We start from the raw sequence: 21700 nt of genomic DNA, 5'->3' as shown, positions 1-21700 counted from the left end.
GTATTTCATTTCCAGGATATTTTATTAATACCTATTTTGTGACTCATATTTCTCTCAATCACATAGCATTTGATAACAGTTGAAAAAATTCTAAATGTAATATATATATATATTTTTAATTAATTTATTTATTTTTATTTGCTTATTTACAGCATAACAGTGTTCATTGTTTTGGCATCACACCCAGTGCTCCATGCAGTACGTGCCCTCCCTATTACCCACCACCTGGTTCCTCAACCTCCCACCCCACCCCACCCCCTCCCGCCACCCCTTCATAACCCTCTGGTTGTTTTTCAGAGTCTTAAAAATATATTTTTAAAAGAATTTATTTATTGGAGAGAGAGAGAGAGCACACATGTGCACGAGTTGGGGGTGGGCCAGAGGGAGAGGGAGAAGCGACTCTCCACCGAGCACGGAGCCGGATTTGGTGAGGGAGCATAATCCCAGGACCCTGAGATCCTGATGCGGGCTAAAGTCAGAGTTAACTTACTGAGCCACCCAGGTGCCCCAAGGCTAAATATAATATGAAAAACTGAAATAGGAGGTATATAATTGTATGATTATTACCACAGGTAAGCTCCATAGGGATTAACCTAATACATGAACGGAAAAAAAAAAGTCCAGACCCCAAAGTGCCCTTACACAGGGGCCCACCCCCACCTCGCAGCTCATGGGACAACCTGCCAGTCTGCTGTCACCACTTCAGATGTCCGTTTACTATTTCTGCTGAAAAACATTCCCATTCATTCGTCCTGTGTTCACTGAGCACCTACTGCGCGTTAGCAACTGTGCCAGCTCTAAGACACCATTGCTTGCCCTCTCTGGGGCAAAGAGACAATGAGTAATTCTCACAGAATGTGACAGGCATGACAGATGTAACCACAATGTGCTTGGGATCCCAGGTGACAGAGAGGGAGAAAGAAGGGAAGGCTTCATTCACTGAAGTGAGCCCCAGGGGTTTGCATGTTATTGGGAATATTGAGGACCAAGAGGACAGGGCCATTCTAGGTAGAGGGAAAAATACTGATCAGGATGAGAAAATTGAGCACAGATAGGCTAGTGACTGTAGGAAGAAAAAAATACCAGAACAGCCAAACTTAAATTATTAACGATTAACCATTACTTTAAATAGACTTCAGAACAATATTAAAAATAAATTACTTTATTCCTAAATCTTTAACAAATAAATTTGCCTCAAATGATAATTCTCTCATGGTTTAACATTTCAATCTGGCTCAATGTTAGAGTGTTTTAGGAGTTCTTATCTCTCGACAAACAATTGTTTTCTCTCTCAAGCCCCTCCAGTTAATCTCAATTAATCTCAGACACAACTTTAGTTTGTCCCATCAACTTTCTAAAAGATTTCCCAGAAAGTAAACTGAAAACTTGAGAGAGAGCACAATAACACTCAACATGAGAAACCATAGCTTTTAGTACCATTGGTATATAATCCTCCAAAAAAATGGGTCATAAGAAGGGCCACCAAGCTCAAAAACAGACTTTCTTTTATAGAAACTAAGTCGTGGATTCCTGAGTTGGAAACTTTTTTAAGCAGATGATCCCACTTTTAATAGAATTTCTGATTTTCCTGCGTTTCCCTTCTGCCATGGCTGTTCTTGAAGGTAATCGATGAGTGGGCCCACCCCTCAGGCCAACCAAGTTACGGTCCACCTCTCGTATATACTCAACTCAACCCATAAAACCATGTAAGGGGGTTCTGCTCTTGTCTGTCCATTCATTTCCCCATCACTCATGTCTACCGGAGGCTGCAACTACATTGTCCCTTCCCATGTTTCCCGTATATTATTAGTGGCAATTCTGTTTTGTGAGTTATCAAATACAAGTTTTGAAAAAATGCTGAAAGAAAGGCACCTTTATTATAGGAAAACAGGAACTTGAAAGAAAGTAAAAAGAAGGAGGGGGGAAAAAAAGACACTCATAATCTCATCACTGTGAGTAAACTACAGTGAATTGTTAGTATATAATCTTCACTAGTTTCTGAATATTAAAAAAAAGGAATACTGTACACACTGGCTTTTTAAAACAAGTTTTCTCTTAAACTCTATGGTAACTATGTTTCCATGTCAGCCAATTTTCATCTATAACTTCATCTTTTCTCATCCTGAGTATAAGTCCCAGCCCTGCTACTTTCTTAGGCTCGCTTTCATATACGGCACACAGGGCCAGTTAACTCCAGGGCTGATGGAAGACCTTTGGGGTTTCTTCATAACAAGCTGTTTCTCTTCTTTTGCTGCCTCCTACCTCCGCCATCATTTGATGAAATTTGGAGTAAAAGTTCAGAGCAAGATACATAGAGGAGCTAATAGGAATTTGCACACCAACAGACAGGCAGGCATCAAAATAAACCTTCCAGCACCCCTCAGAAGTGGAGTTCCCCCCATCTCTTTGGTTCAGTCATTGTTATAAGTGTGCTTGGGGATAAACAAGTGAAATCTGAAGGTGTCCACACAGAGATTGCTACATTGAGCCAGGGGCAAGATGCCATGGGAGCCTGGCAGGGGGACTGGGAGCCAGCCTGCCCTCTGCTGGCCACGCTCGCTACTGCATGGGCGTGGAGGAAGGGGCCTGTTTCCAACTGCGCAGACTCTGTATGGACCAACTAGCAGGCTGTGGTTCACGCAGGAGAAGCAAAGTATGACCGCCCTTGTGTTCAGAAGCATCTACAACACGTTTAAGGAATTCATGCGGGGGAAAAGAGATAAAAGATAATGAAAGGCTAAACACGAATAATGTAAAAAAGGGAGAGACAGAAGAAGCGTCTAAGAGGAAGACGGGATGAGGCTAGGCATGGCAGAAGAGACCACTGGCTGGTTCTGGTGTCACGGATGACATCTGGGATGGATGACATCTGGGATGGATGACATCTACAAAAAAGCCGGAACGGCAAGAGCTAACAGTCCAGCACGGATACTACGTCCTCCGGGGGCAAGGCTCTGCAATCCTAGCTCGTGGAGGCTGAGCAGATTAGGGTTAGACAGAAGAAAGGCTGGAGTCAGACGCAACCGAGGGGCTCCTGGAGCAGAAAACAGTACGAACCCAGCAGGAGACCACCGCCCCTCCCCTGCCGCCTGCGAGCAGTCCTCCGAACGCGAGCCCCGTACCTTAAACAAGGAGGAGAACACATGAAATGTGTACACCGCGCAGGAGCCGTCCGAGTCGCACATGAGCTGGTTGATGTGGCTGCGCCAGGCTTCCTCTGCGTCGTCGCAGGCCGCCGGCTGGAAGGCAGCAAGGATGGCCGAGAAGAAGGGCGAGGGCGGGGGGGAGACGCCCCTGTCACCTTCTCCAAAGCTGGGAAAGATGAAAACAACCCAGTCACCCGGTGCCGTCCTCCTGCTTCCCCAGCCCCGTCCGCAGTCCTGTCCGCGCCTCCCTTCGAGGTGGCTGCGGGGACCCCGCTCTGCTTCCCCCATCTTCGACAGTCTCTTCTGAATCTTAGGAAAGAGAACCTTCACCTCCAGAATTGCTGGGTTTCCTCCCCTTCTGACTTCCTTTATAGCGAGTGGGGTCCTGCCCCTGGAGCCTCCAACAGCAAACAGTCTCGCTTTCCCAGCGGCTGGTCCCCAGACAGATAAACATTACTTTTGCCTCTTTCGCGCCTTTTCACTTTTCATTGTGAACCATGAGAACAAAATTTGGAATCTTTTCACTTGTCCTTTGTGGGGGATGAGTATTAATGGCTGCACATGCATGAGTGCCCAGGAGGGGTGGGTGGAGTAGAAAAGGGTAATGGAAGGATAGAAAGACAAGGTGTGAGATACTGAGAGAGGAAGAAAGGAAAGAGAATGAACACAGGTGAAAGGTCAAGGTCTTCTCTAGGTTCTATTACCGTTAGCTTTTCCTTCCAAGGACAGATAATTCTCACCACAAGAGGGTATTTGTCTAGCCTTATCAAAAGCTCCGTAGTTCTTCAGCATGGAGGTTCCTCAAAATGTTGAAAATAGAACTACCTTATGACCCAGCAATTGCACTACAGGGTATTTACCCCAAAGATATAAACGTAGTGATCCGAAGGGGCACGTGCACCCGAATGTTTATAGCAGCAATGTCTACAATAGCCAGACTATGGAAAGAACCTAGATGCCCAACAACAGATGAATGGATAACGACGATGTGGGATATATACACAATGGAATACTATGCAGCCATCAAAAGAAATGAAATCTTGCCCTTTGCGACGACGTGGATGGAACTAGAGGGTATCATGCTTAGTGAAATAAGTCAATCGGAGAAAGACAACTATCATATGATCTCCCTGATATGAGGTCGTGGAGATGCAACATGGGGGGTTAGGGGGATAGGAGAAGAATAAATGAAACAAGATGGGATTGGGAGGGAGACAAACCATAAGTGACTCTTAATCTCACAAAACAAACTGAGGGTTGCTGGGGGAAGGGGGGGTTGGGAGAGGGGGAGTGGGGTTTTGGACACTGGGGAGGGTATGTGCTATCGTGAGTGCTGTGAAGTGTGTAAACATGGCGATTCACAGACCTGTACCCCTGGGGATAAAAATACATTGTAAAAAATGTAAAAAATTTTAAAAAAGGCTACTTAGTTCTTTTCCACATTCAGAAGAGAGATTTTAGGATTTTGACTCAAAATCCTCTTCTTCAGAAGTAAATCTCTAGCCTTATCACTTGTGATTCTTTTTCTAGACACCGCAGTGGCTTTTTTTTTTTTTTTTAAAGTAGGCTCCATGCCCAGCATGGAGCCCAATGCGGGCCTTGAACTCGTGACCCTGAGATCAAGGCCTGAGCTGAGATCAAGAGTGGGATGCTCAACCGACTGAGCCACCCTTGCGCCCCTGCGTTAGTGTTTTTATCTATTCCTCTCTATTTTTGTCTGGTCCTGTTCTCTCTGTCTCACTCGTCTCAGAAACATCAGCCACTAGGCTGAAAGCCTCCCACTTTAAAAAAGAGTAAGTATTTAACTTACAAAGAGCCTCTTGTTCTTGTCTTTTAACTCAAAGTGGAAAGAATTTCCAAGGTTTGCCAGTTTTGCTTATCTTCAAAGCTTGCAAAGCTTAGACCATGTCCCCAGGCCCTCTTTGGCTTTTGAGTTACTCTATGGCTTTTAGGAGTCACCACCTGAGGACCCCTCTGAGTTCCGCACCAGGCCCTACACTGAGACTGGAGGACTCTGACCAGCTCTAAGAGCCTTCAGAGTCAGAAGTCCATTTCGACTCTTCTTTAGGAAGAGTGTGTAACCTTCCACTTGACATACAGTGAATGCGATACAACGTGCCAGGTGCCAGGTATGCGGTCACAACTCATTTCCACCAGGGGCTTCTTTACCTTGCGAGAGTAAACTGGTCCAGGGCTCTGTCACCTTTTTCTTCCGCCTCAGTCATGTCCAGGCTGAAGCTGCCACTGCATTCGAAGGTTGCTGGGAGTTCATTGACAGAACTGGAGAGATCGTCCTCCTGCACGGCCGTGTCCTCCTCCTCCTGGACACCTTCAGCCTGGAAGAAGAAAAAGAGGAAAGAATCCCCCAGCCATGTAAGAATATCTTTGGGAAAGTCTGTTTAGAGGAAAAATAAAAGAGACAAATCCCGAGAGTGATAGAAATCAGAGGCATTGATTTTCCGACTACAATACAGTCACTTTGTATGACTGGGCTGGGCAATTCTCCGAAGTACTGTTCATTCTTGACCTTCTTTTCAGTCTTGCCTATAACAGTTTCCAAAGAGGCTCTCAGTAGATTGCCCTATTTGACCCATGATCATGGGAGTATAAATGCTAAACTTGGAAAAGACCACAGAGACCCCTTCGTCTAGCTCTTACATTTATTTTTTAAAAATTTTAAAAGATTTTATTTATTTATTTGGCAGAGAGATAGAGAGTGCAAGTAAGCAGAGTGGCAGGCAGAGAGAGACAGAAATAGGCTCTGTGCTGAGCAGGAAGCCCGAGGTGGGCTCGTCCCACGACCCTGGAATCATGACCTGCGCCGAAGGCAGCCGCTTAACCAACTGAGCCAGCTAGGTGCCCCCAGCCCTCACATTTTATCGGAAACTCATGTGTGAGGAAGGGACTTGCCTGACATCAAGTAGATAAATCGGGGCCCTTGGATTCAGAGCTCTTTCCACTGCACAAACCTTGCCTTCTAAAGTGAGCTTACCCAGAGGGAATGCTCTGATACGGAATTCCTTTACCTATGGAAACTGGAATTTAGATCACCAGTGGCTGCTATAGTGAATGCTCAAGATCTACCTGCAGGATGCATGAGTGGTCCACGGCTGCTCACCGAGCCCGCCATGTTGCTAGGCCTTTCCATACCGGCCATCCTCTAAGGCCCATTTACATACATGCTTTGCTCTTGGAATCCCCCCAAAGATAACGGATAGGAGAGGCTGCTCTCACAGTGCCGTAGAATGAGCAGTGTATTGCAGGGCTCTGGGTCAGGCAGAGCTGGGATCAGTGAGGGGCAGGAGGGAGATGCAGCAAGTGTGATGGAAAAAGAGGCTGGGTTTGAATGCGGGCCAGGGGGACTCAGCTGGAGAACTGACTGTTCTTTAGGAGAGGAAGGAAGGCAACTGGGTTACAGACCAGAAGAGGAGAGGAAGACATCACACGCACATGTTTCAGTGAGTCATTTTCTTAAAACAAAACCGAAGCCAGGCAAAAAGGAAATATATATGAATTTGAGCATTATCACGGGTTGCTGGCTGGCCACCCAGTTGGTATTCTGAATCTAGGATTAATAGAGAAATTAAGAGGGGCGTTTAAAGATATGTTAGGGAAACAAGATACCTCATGTCTTTGAAGGAATTGCTCATAAATCCTGAGTCCCAAAGGCTTATTCATATCTGCTCTTTCCAGCTTTTTAAAACTACAGCGGTGCCAACGAGACTGGCTGCCGGTGACTGGTCTGGGTTATTAGTGTACATAAACTGAATCTATTGGGGGAGGGCTGAGTTCTCACAAAAATGTCTTTTATTTTCCTTTTCTCACATCACAGCTATATCGCACATTGTGGAAACCCAGCTCGGGTGGAAAACAGAGAGAGCCTTTCAGAAATTAGACTTAAATTTTCCTTGATTGAATTAGATGATTCCTGCATGAGTTCATAAATACATTACCACTCAGGTAGTGCATTCTAGGAGAAGTCTATGTAACTTAGCAATCAGAATGGAAAAGTTGAGAAAATGACTACTCCAAGACTGAAAATAGCAAATGCTAATAAGTGCACACTTATTTTGTGATATGCTTCCCATGAAATGTAATTTCTTAATCTTAGGACTAATCTTAGGCATTTTAATCTCAGACAAGTTTCCTTTCTGGATCTTTTTTTGGCAAGAAAAGGGACTTTGCTGACTGAGAGTCCAGACTGTAGTCCTTCTGCACTGAGGCGCTCTCAGAAATAATTTTTAAAGCTTCAACGTTTTTAAGTGATTACGATTTCATTGGTTGTTCTTGGTTTAAAGTATGTTGATTTCCCTGGACCTCAGATCTGTTTTAAGTGCACTATAAAAGAATACACAATAGCCAGTATTATATATTTTTTTCCATTAGAAGTATCAGAAAGAATATACTTCTATACATTTTAAAAATCATTTTATAACTTTCTCTTTCAAACTTATACTACCATAGCAAACTCAGGATAAGGGACACCTACTACCAACAGTAGGTTATTTTGTAATTGCAATATAAGAAAATACAATTCTGTACTAAGGGGCATATATGTGGGCACTTATGTGAACACAGTGCGGATCGTTTTATGATTAGGATATCTTAGGGAAATTTTGATAAAATTAACTTTAAATGTAATTTAATCAATCATTTTAACTGTTAGATTTTTAAAGACCTGACTTTTTAAATAAGAAAATTTTATCTGTTACTTACTTTTCTCCTCAGTCTGGCTAGCACAATTTTGTTTAAATCTGGCATAATATTGTGATTAACACTGAAAATTCCAATAGTATGCCAAAATGCCAGAGTGGAATCAATGTACAAATTGTGTAACTGGTTCCTACATAGGAAAAAATTTCCCCAAGTACATACAGACACCCACACCTCACTTAGCATATTGTTTTGTAAAAGTCACGATGAAGAACAGCAGTTTCCAAGTCATATTTCAGTTGAAATTATCCATACGCTCAGACATACACTGATTAATTTATCATTAATCAGCAGGATTCCTGTTATGTGGAAAATGCAAAAGGTCTCATTTGAATGAAACCTCAAAGTGAATTTCTTTCAAGGAACAAGAAGATGGCGGCTCATTTGGCAGGGTAAAACAACTTCCAAACATAGGCTCCCATGCACAAATTCAATTACTTCAAAAAAGTCAGAAAGAAAAAAGATCAAGTCCCTCCACTTAGGAGCCCCCAAAGACTTCTCAGAAAATTGGAAGTACTTTTTCTTTAAGAACACTACAATCATGATTGCCCAAATCTCTTCACCTTGGAGCCCTCAGAAATCTGCAGATTATTCATATCGGACAAAGACGCCTCGAAGCCAGCCATTCTGGTGTTAAAGGAATGAGGGTCCGCAGGGGTCATATCACAGGCTGTGCTGAGTGATTCCATGGGATTCGTCTCCTCAGAAGGGGAGCGAGTCATGATCTGCAGAGAGAGCAAAGCAAATAAAACGCAGTGTGGAGTTGCTTTAAAAGCGCAAATGATCCTTTATGTAAGAATACAAACCATTGTGCGAACTCGTTCTGGGGTGACAAATGTTATTCAACGTGCCTGTCTCACTACTGTTGGAACTTAAACCCAGCTGCTGGTGTAGGGCATTAGGGCACAGAACTCTTAAAACACAAACACTCATATTTGCAGTTAACCTCAAACAAATGTCCATTATATTTCCTAAAAACTCCAGATGTCTCATGCATTTTTAAAAAGAGTCCAGCCTCGTAAACATATTTGAGAAAAAGCAAAGGCCTTAACAGATCTGATGGTGTTCAAGGCTTCTAACAAACACCCCAGTATTTGCGTCTGTTTGCCACCTGTAGACAAGAGGCTGGTTATTACCATCAGTCAGACACCCCCTGACATTTTGGGGTGTTGAGTTTAACAGCTGTGCCAAGTTTCTTTAGCAGCACCTGGAAACCACGCTCCTGCCTCCATTACAAAAATAAGTCTCCCGTTTCCCAGGGTGGGAAGGTAGGCCTACTCACTAGGTCGGAGTGCTCCAGGATCTGGCTGGTTGTGAGGTCCTCCTCTTCGGAGGATTCATCGGAGTCCTCGTGGTTCATTTTATTTAGGCTGGGCGACCTTCCCGAAAGTTGGCGCTCCTCCAGGAGCTGCATATCACACTTGTCCAGACTGTCCAGAGAACGCCTGCGCACTCCCCAGTTGAAATTGTCCATGCTCTCACCCTGAAATCACACCATCGGCTGGGTTTTATGCCAGAATCTTCCCGCACTCACACCGTCACACACTCAATTAGTCAGAGCTTAGAAGTAAAGGCTTTCATGGTGAACTCCCAAGCTCTCGTCTACTTTGGTACCAAACATTTTGTTTACGTGATGTGAAAGGCAGTAAAGCATACGATGTTCACCTCAATGCATACAGAATTACAGGTAGAAGTGATTACACACTTCTCTTGGGCCTGGTGGGTAATATCCTGTTGTTGTTTTTTTTTTAAAGGTGACTTTGGTCAACTCTATAATGATCTAGGTGTCCGAAAATCAGTAAGAAAGAGACCATTTCTATTAAAACAACCTCCAAAGAGGTGTGGCCCCTCCCTGGCCCATTTAGTACTGTTTTCGGAAGGAGAAAAAGTAGGAGCTATGCTGTAGCACATTCCACATCCTCTGGGTATTAAGTAGAAGAGTATTAGGTAAACATTCCAGCTTGTTCCTGCTACGGCAGTTCTCGCAGATCAAATGCAGAGTTAAAAGAATATTTGAGAGCAGCAGAGTGAAGTCTGACGGCTCATGCACTATGCAAAGGCCAGAGCAGCGTGGCTTAACTTTTGCTTTAGGTTCATCTTTAAATAATTGTCCCAACATAGAGGATCGTTGCTTTCCTGGACCTGAGATGATTCACCTGGTACCGAGCGCTAATGCTGAATTCTACCTTTTCATTTCCAAGACCTGCGCTAAGCGGCAATGCAGGCATTAGAGCTTCTCGCATCCTGGACTTTCTTTACAGAGCATTTGATATTAAATAAGCATATTTGTCCGACACAAAAATCTTCCCTGGAAAGTAATTTGGGTTTTATTTTTTTCTCTGTTAAAACAGGAATAAGGGAAGAGAAGTCTTCCCCGGTCCCTTGAAAACCCAGTTTTAAGCTATGTAAATATATAACTGAATGAAATCTAGCCTAGAATCTTTTCATTTAGAAGTCATTTGAAATACTGTCTGATGGTTTGCTGAAATAAAGCAACTTTTTCTGGTGGGAGCTCAGTGAGTAGCATAATCATATAATATGAGAGATGTAAAATCACTATTAAAAGTATAAGCTTTAAATTTATTAATCTTCCTTTGGGTTAAGGATCTATTTCTTCTGGACCCTAATGGAGCAAAGCTTGCCATCCTCATAGATCTCTCATGTAACAGATGCTTTAACTTTTCTGAAATCATTTTTTGGCTATTTGTGGTAGAAGGCAATAAATAGGTAAGAATCCCAAACCCATTCTGGATCTGATACAAAAATTATCATGATTTATCCGTATACATGATGTTTAGGATTATTCTTAGGACTGTTTGATTATGAAGAGTAGCTGCTTCTGTTGTTTCATCTGTATCTATATCTTTATCTGTATCTGCTATGATAAATTGTCACCAAATAATTTTTTTCCTAATAGAAAAGATTAACTGTTGTGTTGGGATTTTAAAATAGCTATATCAGTGAAAAACTGAAAGAAAAATGTGGAAGAGGCAAGAGTTCTGGAAAGAAAAATAAAATGCGAGGTGTGAAGAAATTAAAAGATGAAAAGAATAAGAATTTAGAGAAAAAGGAGAGAAAGGTGCAAATTACTGGGAGAAATATACAAATATGAATATGAAACCTAATTCCTCAAGCTGATTCTCTTGCACCACATCAGTGAATGGGTTGGATGAACTATCTTAGGCAACAATTCTGGACGTCTCGCACACTGAACCCGAGAAGAACCATGAGCTTACAGAAAAATACAGATGTCTCGGGTGAGGGAATGCTACCCTGGGCATGGATCGCTGTTCCTACTGATACGACTGCACCTCTGGTGAAGACCTGAATGCACCAGGCATGAGAACTAGGGGAAGGGAAGGGTGTTCTTGCAGGAGGAATATCTGAGTGTCTTTCTAGAAGATGCAGTAGCTCCATTAGAGGTGAATGTGTTGAAACTGCTTCCCTGGTAGTGGTTGAAGAATTGAGATGCAATAGTGCATCTACAGTATGGGTATCTGTAGTCTAGCTCGAGGTCAAGTGTGTGATTATTAAAAAGGCAATAGTGCTACAGTCTAGGTCAAGGTCAAGTATGGGCTTATTGAAAGTCAATAGTGCTCACCAACTTCCAATTATAAAATAAATTCTCATCATAAGAAAAAAATTGTGACTTTGTGTGGTGAGATGATAACTAGATTTATTGTGGCCATCATTTCCCAATATACTATAAAATCATTATATTGTGCCCCTCAATGTAATATAATGTTATATATGTTAATGATGCCTCAATAATAAAGATGGAACTTAAAAAAAAAAGTCAATAGTGCTATAGTTTAGCTCAAGTTCATGTGTGTGGTTATTAAAAGTCAACCTACGTGGTCAAAAGTCCAAACAGTGTTCTACTGCTTATGTCAGATTTTCTATGTGTGAGAAATTCAGGACAGGGCTAATTACCCAAGACAATCTGCGTCTGTCAGTTATCAAACTTAAATAACTCCTCAGAATTTATACTGAGATGAGAACGTATTCATGATGAACATTCTAGAAGTGTCAGAAATAATATTCTTTGAAATGATTTTTTTTTTATCCTGGAACTCTGTCAAGTAAGGTTTATTGTTGAAAGAATGTAGGTGAAGCATGGTCAAAATATATTTCCTCATGTGTACACCTTCTCAGAGTCAGTCTGGCATGACACAAGGACAGTAGGGTGCCCATAGGTCGGTTTGCCCCCAGCGGTCCTGGCTGATGACTGTTGTCTACGTGCGGTTATTATTAGCACCCCCTGTTCCTTGAGAAATGGTTCTCATTTGGATGAAACTTTATATAGTCACCATACAGACAGAGTGCCTGGAAAGGCATCTAAATGCACTGGAGAGTGCATTTCCAGGCATCTCATGCCTGGAAAGGATCTGACTGGAAGTGCTGGTGGAATCCTGTTAGCTGCAGCCCGCTGACTTCACTTTTTGTAAGAGAACTGAACCATGGAACCAATCCAGTTGGACAGATGCTTTCTCAGAAATCATAAAACGTCCAGAGATTTTCATATTTAAAACCTCACTTTCGCTCAAGAGATATACTTCTGCAGCTTCTAGACTAGGCATCTCAAGGTTTTAAAACTATAGTGTTTCTAGCTTAGAAAATATTTGTGTTTATGGTTTAGAAAAATATTTCCATACTGGAGCAACAAAGAAAAATCTTCGTATCACACACACCTCAATGTAAATATGCGCGCAAACAGGCATACATATGCTAGAAGGGAGGAAAAAAGCAATTATGTTGTTATAAGTCTGCAATGATGCAAAACATCTACTTAGCATATCTGAATTAAAGATAGCTGTCATCTTACCTGAAGTTCCTTGGTAGCAGAGTAAATGGACAGAAAAACAAATGAGAGGTCTATTTAAAATGATTAAAGATACTCAAGTGCATTCATCTTAGTTTTAACACAATAGCAATAAACAGGGCCAACAATATAGGCTTCAGTAGCTGTGACTTCAAAAAAAAAAAAAAAAAAAGGTATGTTTCTCTCTCCAGAGAGAGAAATCCGTATCAAACACCAGGAAGTTCCAACCATTTTAGGGGTGGATGTTGTAGCCGGGGTAATAAATCACAAATACAATTTCCGGAATAGCTTGCCACTTTGGTGACTAGCAACTTCTGCTCTTCAACACTTTTTTTTAGAGGGGGCCACGGATGCTTAAATTTTTATTTGTGAGAAAATTGTTAAATGATGTGAGAAAAGGAACGAGGGCCATCAAGTCGGGGAATAAAGGTGGCATCCCCCGATCTACCTTCCAAGACGGAAATGTTTGTGGTTAGGATATGTTCACTGCTGATGTGCAATTAATAGCAAGGACATGGTACCTTTTAAATATTCAGAAAAATCCCAAGGTGAACTTACAGATAGGAGCCAATACATTCTGAGACTATTTAATGAAAAGGAAGAGACATAAAACAAAACAAAAAACTTGTCTTTCTTTTTTGATAATAGATGCCAGGTAAGCTTGACTCCTCAGATGAGACTATGCTGGAATTATTCACTAACGACAGAACAAAGGAATGCTTGCTACGTGCCTGACACTCCGTAGAGGTTATCTTACTCCCTGCATCAACTTGACAAGCAGGTATTAGCATACCCATCTAGTAGATGAGGAAGTCATGAGAGATGGCATCCACGTTTCAGGGCATAAAGCTACATGAGTGGGAGAGCCGAAATTCCAAGTTGGACCTGCCTGACCAAAGCTCGAGCACTTTTACTCCAGCACTCCGTAAACTTGCTGGAATCCCTTATTATAATCTTATTGAGAAGGAGCAAAACATTCTCAGATAGTTTCTTCTACTTGGATGGAATATATACCCTCACACTCTTGGGTTTCTTATAAAATCTTAATCACATGAGATAAAATGATCAGTATGATTTTGGAAGTTCTCATCTGCTAGGTTAATAGAACACTAGAAGGAAGGGCAAGTATCATTATTTATTGTTCCTGAAAAACATTAGCATAATATTTATTTTTAAGTTGAGAGGCACCTCAAATTTGTCTTCTTTTGTTTTGACAGAAATGAAAGTTTTTAGTTTTTCTGAAATTGTGTTTGATTCCTCTATATCACTCCTGCAAGGTCATGTCCCAGAACACTTTTTTTTTTTTCCCTTTTGGCTGAGACTGGAAAGTGGCACCTCCCTGTCTTCATTAAGTTTTCCCTCCTTTCTTTAACTTCCAGAGTAAAGAGGATACCTAAGCTTGAATTCTGGCCAAAGAACAAAGATTAGGTCAGCGGCCCAGATCAGGGAGCTAATCTTCTGATACTCCACGTAGCTCTACCCCAGCGACATTTTGGAAGTATTCTAAAGGGTTGTATTTTGGTTTAGACTTTTAAAAACAATCCTCACCCCACTTAGTGATTGATTTCTCTATTACTCATTAACAGTCAGAAAACTCTGCAATACTTTTTACTAATTCAAGGTGAAAAGCTGACACTTGTTTTAAAGATGTCTTAAGGACTGGGTCTGCTAAACTTGTTTTTTGGAGAAAGAACAGGTAAAGAAAACATTCTTCATTCTGAGGACATAATTCTCCCCAGACATCCAAGGTAAGCCATGGATGGGAGGAACAAAAGCGGATAGCTCCTTGGCCTGACTGCAGTGTAAGAGGACTGGTCCACAATCATGTCCTTTTAGGGAAGGTAAGCAGCTAATGGAAGCACCATTTCCTACAAGTTCATAGTTAAGTCAGGAGATGCCCATCAGAGGATCTGATAAACTCTGAATATGGGCCTCTACTTTAACTGAAAGACTGGCAGAAAGCCCTTTCTCTTTCTGAGAAAATCAGTGCACTTAGCTAAACATGAACTCCAGTGTGTTAAGGAACCCGGTGAGCCGGCTCAATACTAGGCGTATTACATACGCTAGTCTCCCATCAGTCAATTTTGTTTTCCTCCATGAGGCCGAGACTAGCCCCAGCTGGAAATGAGAGGGTCAGAATGATGCCCCATCCCTTCTTCCAATCCTAGTTTTCAAAAATCATGATTCATAACTGAAAGCATCCTATTACCATAATTATTCAAATCCCGAATCTGCATTTGCTGGTTGAGACATGAATTCAGCTGCTCCAGGTGTCGGGAACGCTAGCTACCGACCTAGAGCAGAGCTCTCACGCGCCTTCTATCTTGTTTCAAGTTGTAATGATTTCATCAAACATCACAGAGACTCTGGAGCCCTCAGGCTCCCATCTCCTGTTGGAGCAGGCAAGCTTTGATGCGATCGAATTAGAGTAATTTCACTTTAAAAATAATTAGATGCTTAGCATCTTTTACCCAGGTACCAGCGAACGGGCTCAGAACTTGAATGTTTTTGTGATTTCTTGTCTTTCTTTCTTTTTTTTTTTTTAAGTTCACCTTTGGACTGCACACACACAGTCTTTGTGTGATCATTAAACGTCAGCTCTTCGCCATTTAGAAATAACTTGGCAGCTTACCCCGTGGACTCAGACAGGAAGGGTGTGGTAACTTTCTTGCCAAAGTTAAGCTGCTGTCCTTTGAATAAGCTGATTCAGAATAAAGTTTACAGCTTTCCCATTAAGGACTCGCTCATACAACCTCGTTATTTAGCGGGTAAAAAGAAACTGTTTCCGTTAGTCAAGGAAAAGCGGAGTGGGTTATTCCTTACAGAGAATATACCGTACCTCTCCATCCTCCAGCTCCACATCCAGGAAATCAAAGTCCCTAAACACCCTAAACTGCTGCTCGCTGTTCGTGTCATCCATGTTCTCCTGCTCGCGGGCGCCGTCCTCCGAAGACACCAGGCTCGTCTGGTGCTCCAGCAGGTCCAGATCCCCGCACGACGAAAAAATCACCTGCGAATCACAAGCGTCCTCTCCTGAGAGACTGTTCTCCCTTCGGCTGTTTGTGCTACAAAACCCGTAATTGGCTCTTCAGGGCCCTCTATCCCCAGTACACACCTAATTCCTTCAGTGGGTATTTTTAGAATGTTCTTTCATTATTTATGTTGGACAGGTGCCTTCAGATTAAACTCATTGCGAAGACGCAAGTTCATGCAAGAGGAAAATACTCAAGTCACACTGGTGTTTTGTAGTGGATGAAGACTGGATCCCACCTGTGTGTGTGTGTGTGTGCACGCGTGTGATCTCTGAGTGTGTGTTCACAATTAGGGCAGCCAAGAAATTTTCCATTGTTTCTAAACTGAGGTTAGGAATTGTACGCAAACACATACACTTTACAAACATACGAGCACATGATATTTTAAGGATTACTGATACCAAGATATGTTCTTGTAGAATGACCTGTGAGAGCTAAGGATTTAACCCTTTCAGAGATAAACCGGGAACTGATAAAGAACAAGAAACAGAAGCCAAAAAGTACTTTCCTTGCTCATCTGAATTACAGACGGGTAGCTGAGCAGCCATGCTCGTAATTTATACCTAAATTCCTTTCCTGCTGATATAAAAAGAACAAAAATTTTTTTCCTATTAAGAGCTTTTGTATGTTAATATTTTAAAACTATCTTCAGTGTTTAGGTTCTTTCCACCAGTACATTTTACTAGAACTTTATAGAAATAAGAAACTGCAAATGAACCTCATTGTTTTGCTATCCAGTCTCTCCTGAAAATGGATTGATATTAAATAAAGTGATCAATATGACTTTTAAAAGATTTTATTTCTAGAGTGTGAGCAGGGGGAGGGGCAGTGGGAGAAGGAGATTCAGAATCCTCAAGTAGACTCTAGTGAGCCAGAAGCCTGAGGCAGGGCTCAATTTCATGACCCGGAGATCACGGTCTAAGCCGAAATCAAGAGTCAGACTCTCAACGAACTGACTGAGCCACCCAGGTACCCCTCAATATGATTTTTTTAAACCATTATAATGTCTAGTCTTCCTTGAAAAGCAGATAAATCATCTATAAGAATTTAATATAACAAGGTCTCTCAAAAGAAAAAAGAATAGATTTTAAATGTACTTTCTTCTCCCCCACAGTGTTTGAGAACAATCCCGTGGTTGGCACTATGTTCTCATAAAATGGCCCACGACACACACTTTGCACGGGGATGGCGACTGGGTCTCTGGGATCAATAGCACTGAGGGCCAGGCATCTAGTTCGTGAGAGATGGGGCTCGAAATTGGATTCCCTCCATCAAAGGCTCTTTTCCCAGTCAGTGCCGTGTCTCCCGTCCTGCTCCAGGCAAACAGCTGTACCTAGAAGAGCCTCAGCACAGAAGCAGGCAGTTTAGATCTGAGGAGGACGTGCCAGCCCGAAGGGCAGTAGGCAATGGCCCTCGCTGGAGGGCTGCCCTACAGAGGCCAAGTGCTCTTTTCTTCTCCCTCCACCTGCCCCTGCCGCCATTGCCTCGACCCCTCTGCTCTCGGTAATGTCACTGGAGCCAAGCCACAAGCCCACTGATGAATAACACGAGAAAGGTGACTTAGCGGAAGCCGAGCTTAGCTGCCGGCTGGCTGTGCACATTTCTCTGGATAAGAAGACACCAATCTGCGCCTGCGCGAGGATGTATGCGTTTCTAACATTTCACCTGCTCGGGAACTACACTAACAGACACATTCTGAGATTGAAAAGACAGCTTCCCCGAGCAACCATTTGCTCATTCTTACTTTATTTGGGACATTATTTAGTTTGCTATTTATTTTTTTGTTGATAACAAAGATGCTGAGATATGGATGAGATAAAAATGCCCAGTGAGGGGCGCCTGGGTGGCTCAGTGGGTTAAGCCTCTGCCTTCAGCTCAGGTCGTGATCCCAGGGTCCTGGAATCGAGCCCCGCATTGGGCTCTCTGCTCAGCGGGGAGCCTGCTTCCTCTCTCTCTGCCTGCCTCTCTGCCTACTTGTGATCTGTCTGTCGAATAAATAAACAAAATCTTAAAAAAAAAAGAAATGCCCAGTGAAACCAGACCCTGAGATTTTTATTGCTTTCACTAGAGTGGACTCACAGACAACTTGAATTTTCTAAATCATATAAAAGCTTCGGAGGCTAAATTCAAACACTGCGATTATTCATTTATTCCAAAGCCCAATGGCAAGCTGCTGCTATTCTGTTTTAACTATAACATCAGTGGACATTTATAAGAGAAAAAAAAAATCCCATAATGATACCTCATTATTTCCATCCCTATGGTGCATGAGTAAAACAATGACATCACAGGAAGCGGTATGCATACAAAGAGCAAAACTGCACCCCAGAGGAATGTATATTAAACATGATGGTGCAGGAGAGAGTCGTAAATGAGGACGTCTGAGAATCTTTATAAAAAAAAAAAATCCAAGAAATCTTAAACAATGAAAACAACTGAGTATTTACTTGCAGACAAACTAGAGCAAACAGCCCACAAAATCGTTCATTGTTTCTGAGATAAGTGAGATTAAAAATTGCAGTGTGGAGAGAATCTAGGGGTTTGATCTAGATGGTGGGTGTCATACCTGTAATTCCTAGTAGATTTCTCTAAAGCTAAGAAAGATCAAAGGTAAGAAAGACATGGTACGGACATACATGGGATACATGACAGAACTTACTGATGGATTTTTGCTTAATCCTACTTCTTGGCCACACAGAGAAAGGACGTGCACCAACTTCTCTTTTGTCCTTTTCTGGAAAAGAGACACACAAACGTGTTTTCATCATGGGGTCCTGGGATCAAATATTCTCCAATACTGGAAGCCATTAGCCACATTGGACTATGGGCCCTAAAATGTCGCCAGTGAGAATCGAGACATAAAATTCACAGAGGCTGGGAATGAAAAAGGAATGCAAAGTATCTCATTAATAATTGCAAAATATTGGCTACATATTGAAATAATATTTGATATATGCTAGATTAAATAAAACATGTTATTAAAAATGATTTTATCTGTTTCTTTTTATTAAAAAAAAAACCTCAACTGTTAGAAAGTTTAAAACGAGGCACACATTATGTTTCTACCGGACAGTGCTGATCTAAGTTTTCCCAAGAGGGGGTGAAAATCAGCCCCTCATTCTTCAGCAGATACTGCTGACTCGCCTTGATAATCTTGTCTGTTACAACTTTCAGCATTAGCAAGACTTTCCTTATACCTAAATTGAATCTATTATGTTCCAGTACAAATCTATTTTCCTCAAATGGGAGAATAACTTTACCTTCTACAGAATTAAAAAATTCAATTATCTGCAAGCCATATTAAATCCTTTTCAATTTATTCTTCCTAAAGTTAAACAGATTCAATTCCTTTTGCTTTTCTTCACGAGCCTTATTTTTAGGTACTTACACATGGAGATTCTTCTATAAACTGTCACATTTTCCAATGACATAGATAAACTAGATCTCAGGATGATTGGTGAGTTGAGAATGAAAGGAAAGAGTAGCCAGGGCCTAAAATATGTTAATGTACTTCAGAAATGCTCTTAAAGCAATCTTGCTAACTCTGGAAAATGATTTTTCCCTTTTAATCTGATTTAAGTTAATGTGGAGACTGCTAGGAGGCCAGTATCATTCATAGCTTTTCTTTCTTAATGGAATTTGGCTTCACTGAATTCTTCTTTCCAGAATTATAGAAGGGACACTCATTACCATGTCTTTTCAAGGTCAAAGACAGGAAGACCTTGATGTGGGCGGATGGCGAGAGATTTGCTAAAATATTTCCCTAAGTTTGTGGACATTTTACAATTCTAGGAAGGAATCAACACAGAGGAACCTAGAAATGGGATGTATATTTTTCATCTCTTTTCCAAATCCCCAAGAAAGTATAGTAGGGTCTCTTGCTCAACAGCTCAATGAAACATCATTGAGAAACAGCAGTGCGCCGGCAGGTAACGTGCCATACATTCCCCTCTCCTAACCTTGGCGAACCCTGTAGTGTCCTGCTCAGCGCCCACCATTTGACCTTCTTCCAATAATACCATCCCTCGTTTTATCTTGGGAACAGGTCCTCTTGCACTAAGTGGGGCTTTGCCTCCCTCACACATGTTGCAAGAGTCCCTTCTCTAGAATGGGTATGGATGTTGGGGAAGGAAAGCCTCTGTCCTAAAATCATCAGAGCCAAAGACCGTGCAAATCTGGAGCTGATGGAGGCTGTTGGTGTTTCATAAGACAAGAGTCTGCTTGAGAATGAAGTCTCTGGAGAGGGAAGGAGGGCCACCACTGGGAAGGGAAGGGGAGGACAGTGAGAAGGGGCGAGAGAGAGGTTAAGGATCCAGTTCCTCGTTTTGTGCACTAGAATTCAGCTGTGTGAAGACAAGCTACGGGAGTTAATAAATTCCTTTTCCACTTAAGGTAATTTTCCACCGGGCTTCTGTCATGTTAGTTACTGAAGAGCCCTGAATAATGCAGAGGTTTCACTCGACAGCAATACAGCCTTAGGCTGTGATAACAGAACTACTGAGGGATCCAGGAGCCCACCATGCTCCATGTGGCTCAGACTGTCTATGGAGACTATGACTGGAGTGTGTGCTTAGAGGACAGCGGTCAGAAGGGCCACCGGAAAACAAAATATGTGCGTATCTTAGACTAAGAGCAAGCCTCCCAAGTGTCCATTCACAGAGCAGCAGGTAGATCTGACTACTTTCTACCGACTCTTTTCTCCCTGGCCCCTTAGCATCATTCACTAATCTCTTCCCTCCTCCTGCCCTTCTCCATCAATGTAAGAACTGAGACCATCTTACTGGTCTACAGAGCACTGTGGCTTAAGGAAGCAACCATAAAAGCAGATTCTGCATTTGTGCAGCCCTATCATGCAGAATGGGTTAGGAGAACTAAAGATGCATTATTTGGAGAAAAGAGGGCTCATTTGGGCTAGTGGCAGAGGGAATGGTTTCTTTATCTATTTGAAAGGCTGTCGTGTGAAAGAGAGGTCACATTTCTTTTTCTAAGTCTTAAGAGAACTAAGACCAATGGGTAGAAGCAGCAAACATCAGACTTCACCTCAAGGTAATGAGCAGTTCAAAGGTAAAATAGGTTCCCTTGGAATGCCATGAGATCCTCATCTCTGAAGTGTTGATGCCCCGATGGGCAACGTCAGGTTGGCGATGGAGAAGCGCCTCGTCCCACGGGCAGCTGGGCTCACTAGGTCCCCCCGAACTCCCTTCCAATCCTGGGAGCTTAGGATTCTGTACCTGAGAATACTGGGGTCTTTTCCAGCTTACAGGAACAAGGACATTGGAGTTGGAGCCTGATGATGTGGACGATACGCTCCTGGTCACAGCCATGGCCCTGGGCTTCCCATCCCGTCCAGAAGAGCTCTGCAGCTCGTCATACCGCCTCCCGATGATGGGTGTCTTGACAAAAAAAGGAATTAAAAAAGCTCACATTCTCCTATCTGTTTAATAGTTCTGTGGAATATGGGATCACTCTACCCAGCAGCAACCAAGCACGGCTTGTGTGACTAAACCTTAGGGAAGTTCAGAGTCACAAGCGGGCTCATTTTCCTGATGTTCAAACACACATTCTAAAGCATTTTACATCTTCAACATCTTCCCACCCTCTTTAGCAGCTGAAAACAAATCCAACTGCTTGTTCTTAAACATACTCTAGAAACTACTGATAACGATGAGAAGCAAAAGGTTCAGGAAAGCAAATAGTTTTCAGATGTTTATGCTGAAAAGGATTTCTTATCATTACCACAAGAGACCTTTGTAACAAGCTCCTTCCCTTCTTCTCGAATTTGAAATACTCTCAAGTATTTAAAAATGTATTTAAATGGATTATATCCTTTTGATTATTTAAAGGAATGAATTTGGGGCCAGGTACTAGGGCAACAGTTTAGACTTTCTCTTCCCGAGAGTTCACCTCTCGTGCTGGGTCTGGTGGCTGTGTAGACAGCACTGTCTACACCTTTGCCCAACGAGGCTACAGAAACCTGTCTGTGGGCC

At 42.3% G+C, this 21700-nt stretch overlaps 1 protein-coding gene across 8 annotated transcripts in view; it reads right to left on the bottom strand.

Moving 5' to 3' along the window:
• FRY (FRY microtubule binding protein) overlaps positions 1-21700 on the bottom strand; it is a 444482-nt gene that overhangs the window by 29547 nt on the left and 393235 nt on the right. For 6 of the 8 annotated variants that reach the window (XM_045978039.1, XM_045978033.1, XM_045978035.1 and 3 more), the window contains 8 exons: positions 20945-21106; positions 18373-18447; positions 15521-15691; positions 12685-12693; positions 9142-9342; positions 8423-8584; positions 5316-5482; positions 3123-3312 (listed from right to left, as the gene is read on the bottom strand). In XM_045978039.1, coding sequence (XP_045833995.1) covers positions 3123-3312; positions 5316-5482; positions 8423-8584; positions 9142-9342; positions 12685-12693; positions 15521-15691; positions 18373-18447; positions 20945-21106 — 1137 coding nt within the window. The remainder of the gene's footprint in view (positions 1-3122; positions 3313-5315; positions 5483-8422; positions 8585-9141; positions 9343-12684; positions 12694-15520; positions 15692-18372; positions 18448-20944; positions 21107-21700) is intronic. The other 2 variants (XM_045978034.1, XM_045978037.1) reach the window with 1 other exon arrangement.

The sequence above is a fragment of the Meles meles genome, chromosome 14 (genome assembly GCF_922984935.1).
Source record: "Meles meles chromosome 14, mMelMel3.1 paternal haplotype, whole genome shotgun sequence".
Taxonomy (NCBI): Eukaryota; Metazoa; Chordata; class Mammalia; order Carnivora; family Mustelidae; genus Meles; species Meles meles.
This window is presented reverse-complemented; position numbering and strand designations above follow the sequence as displayed.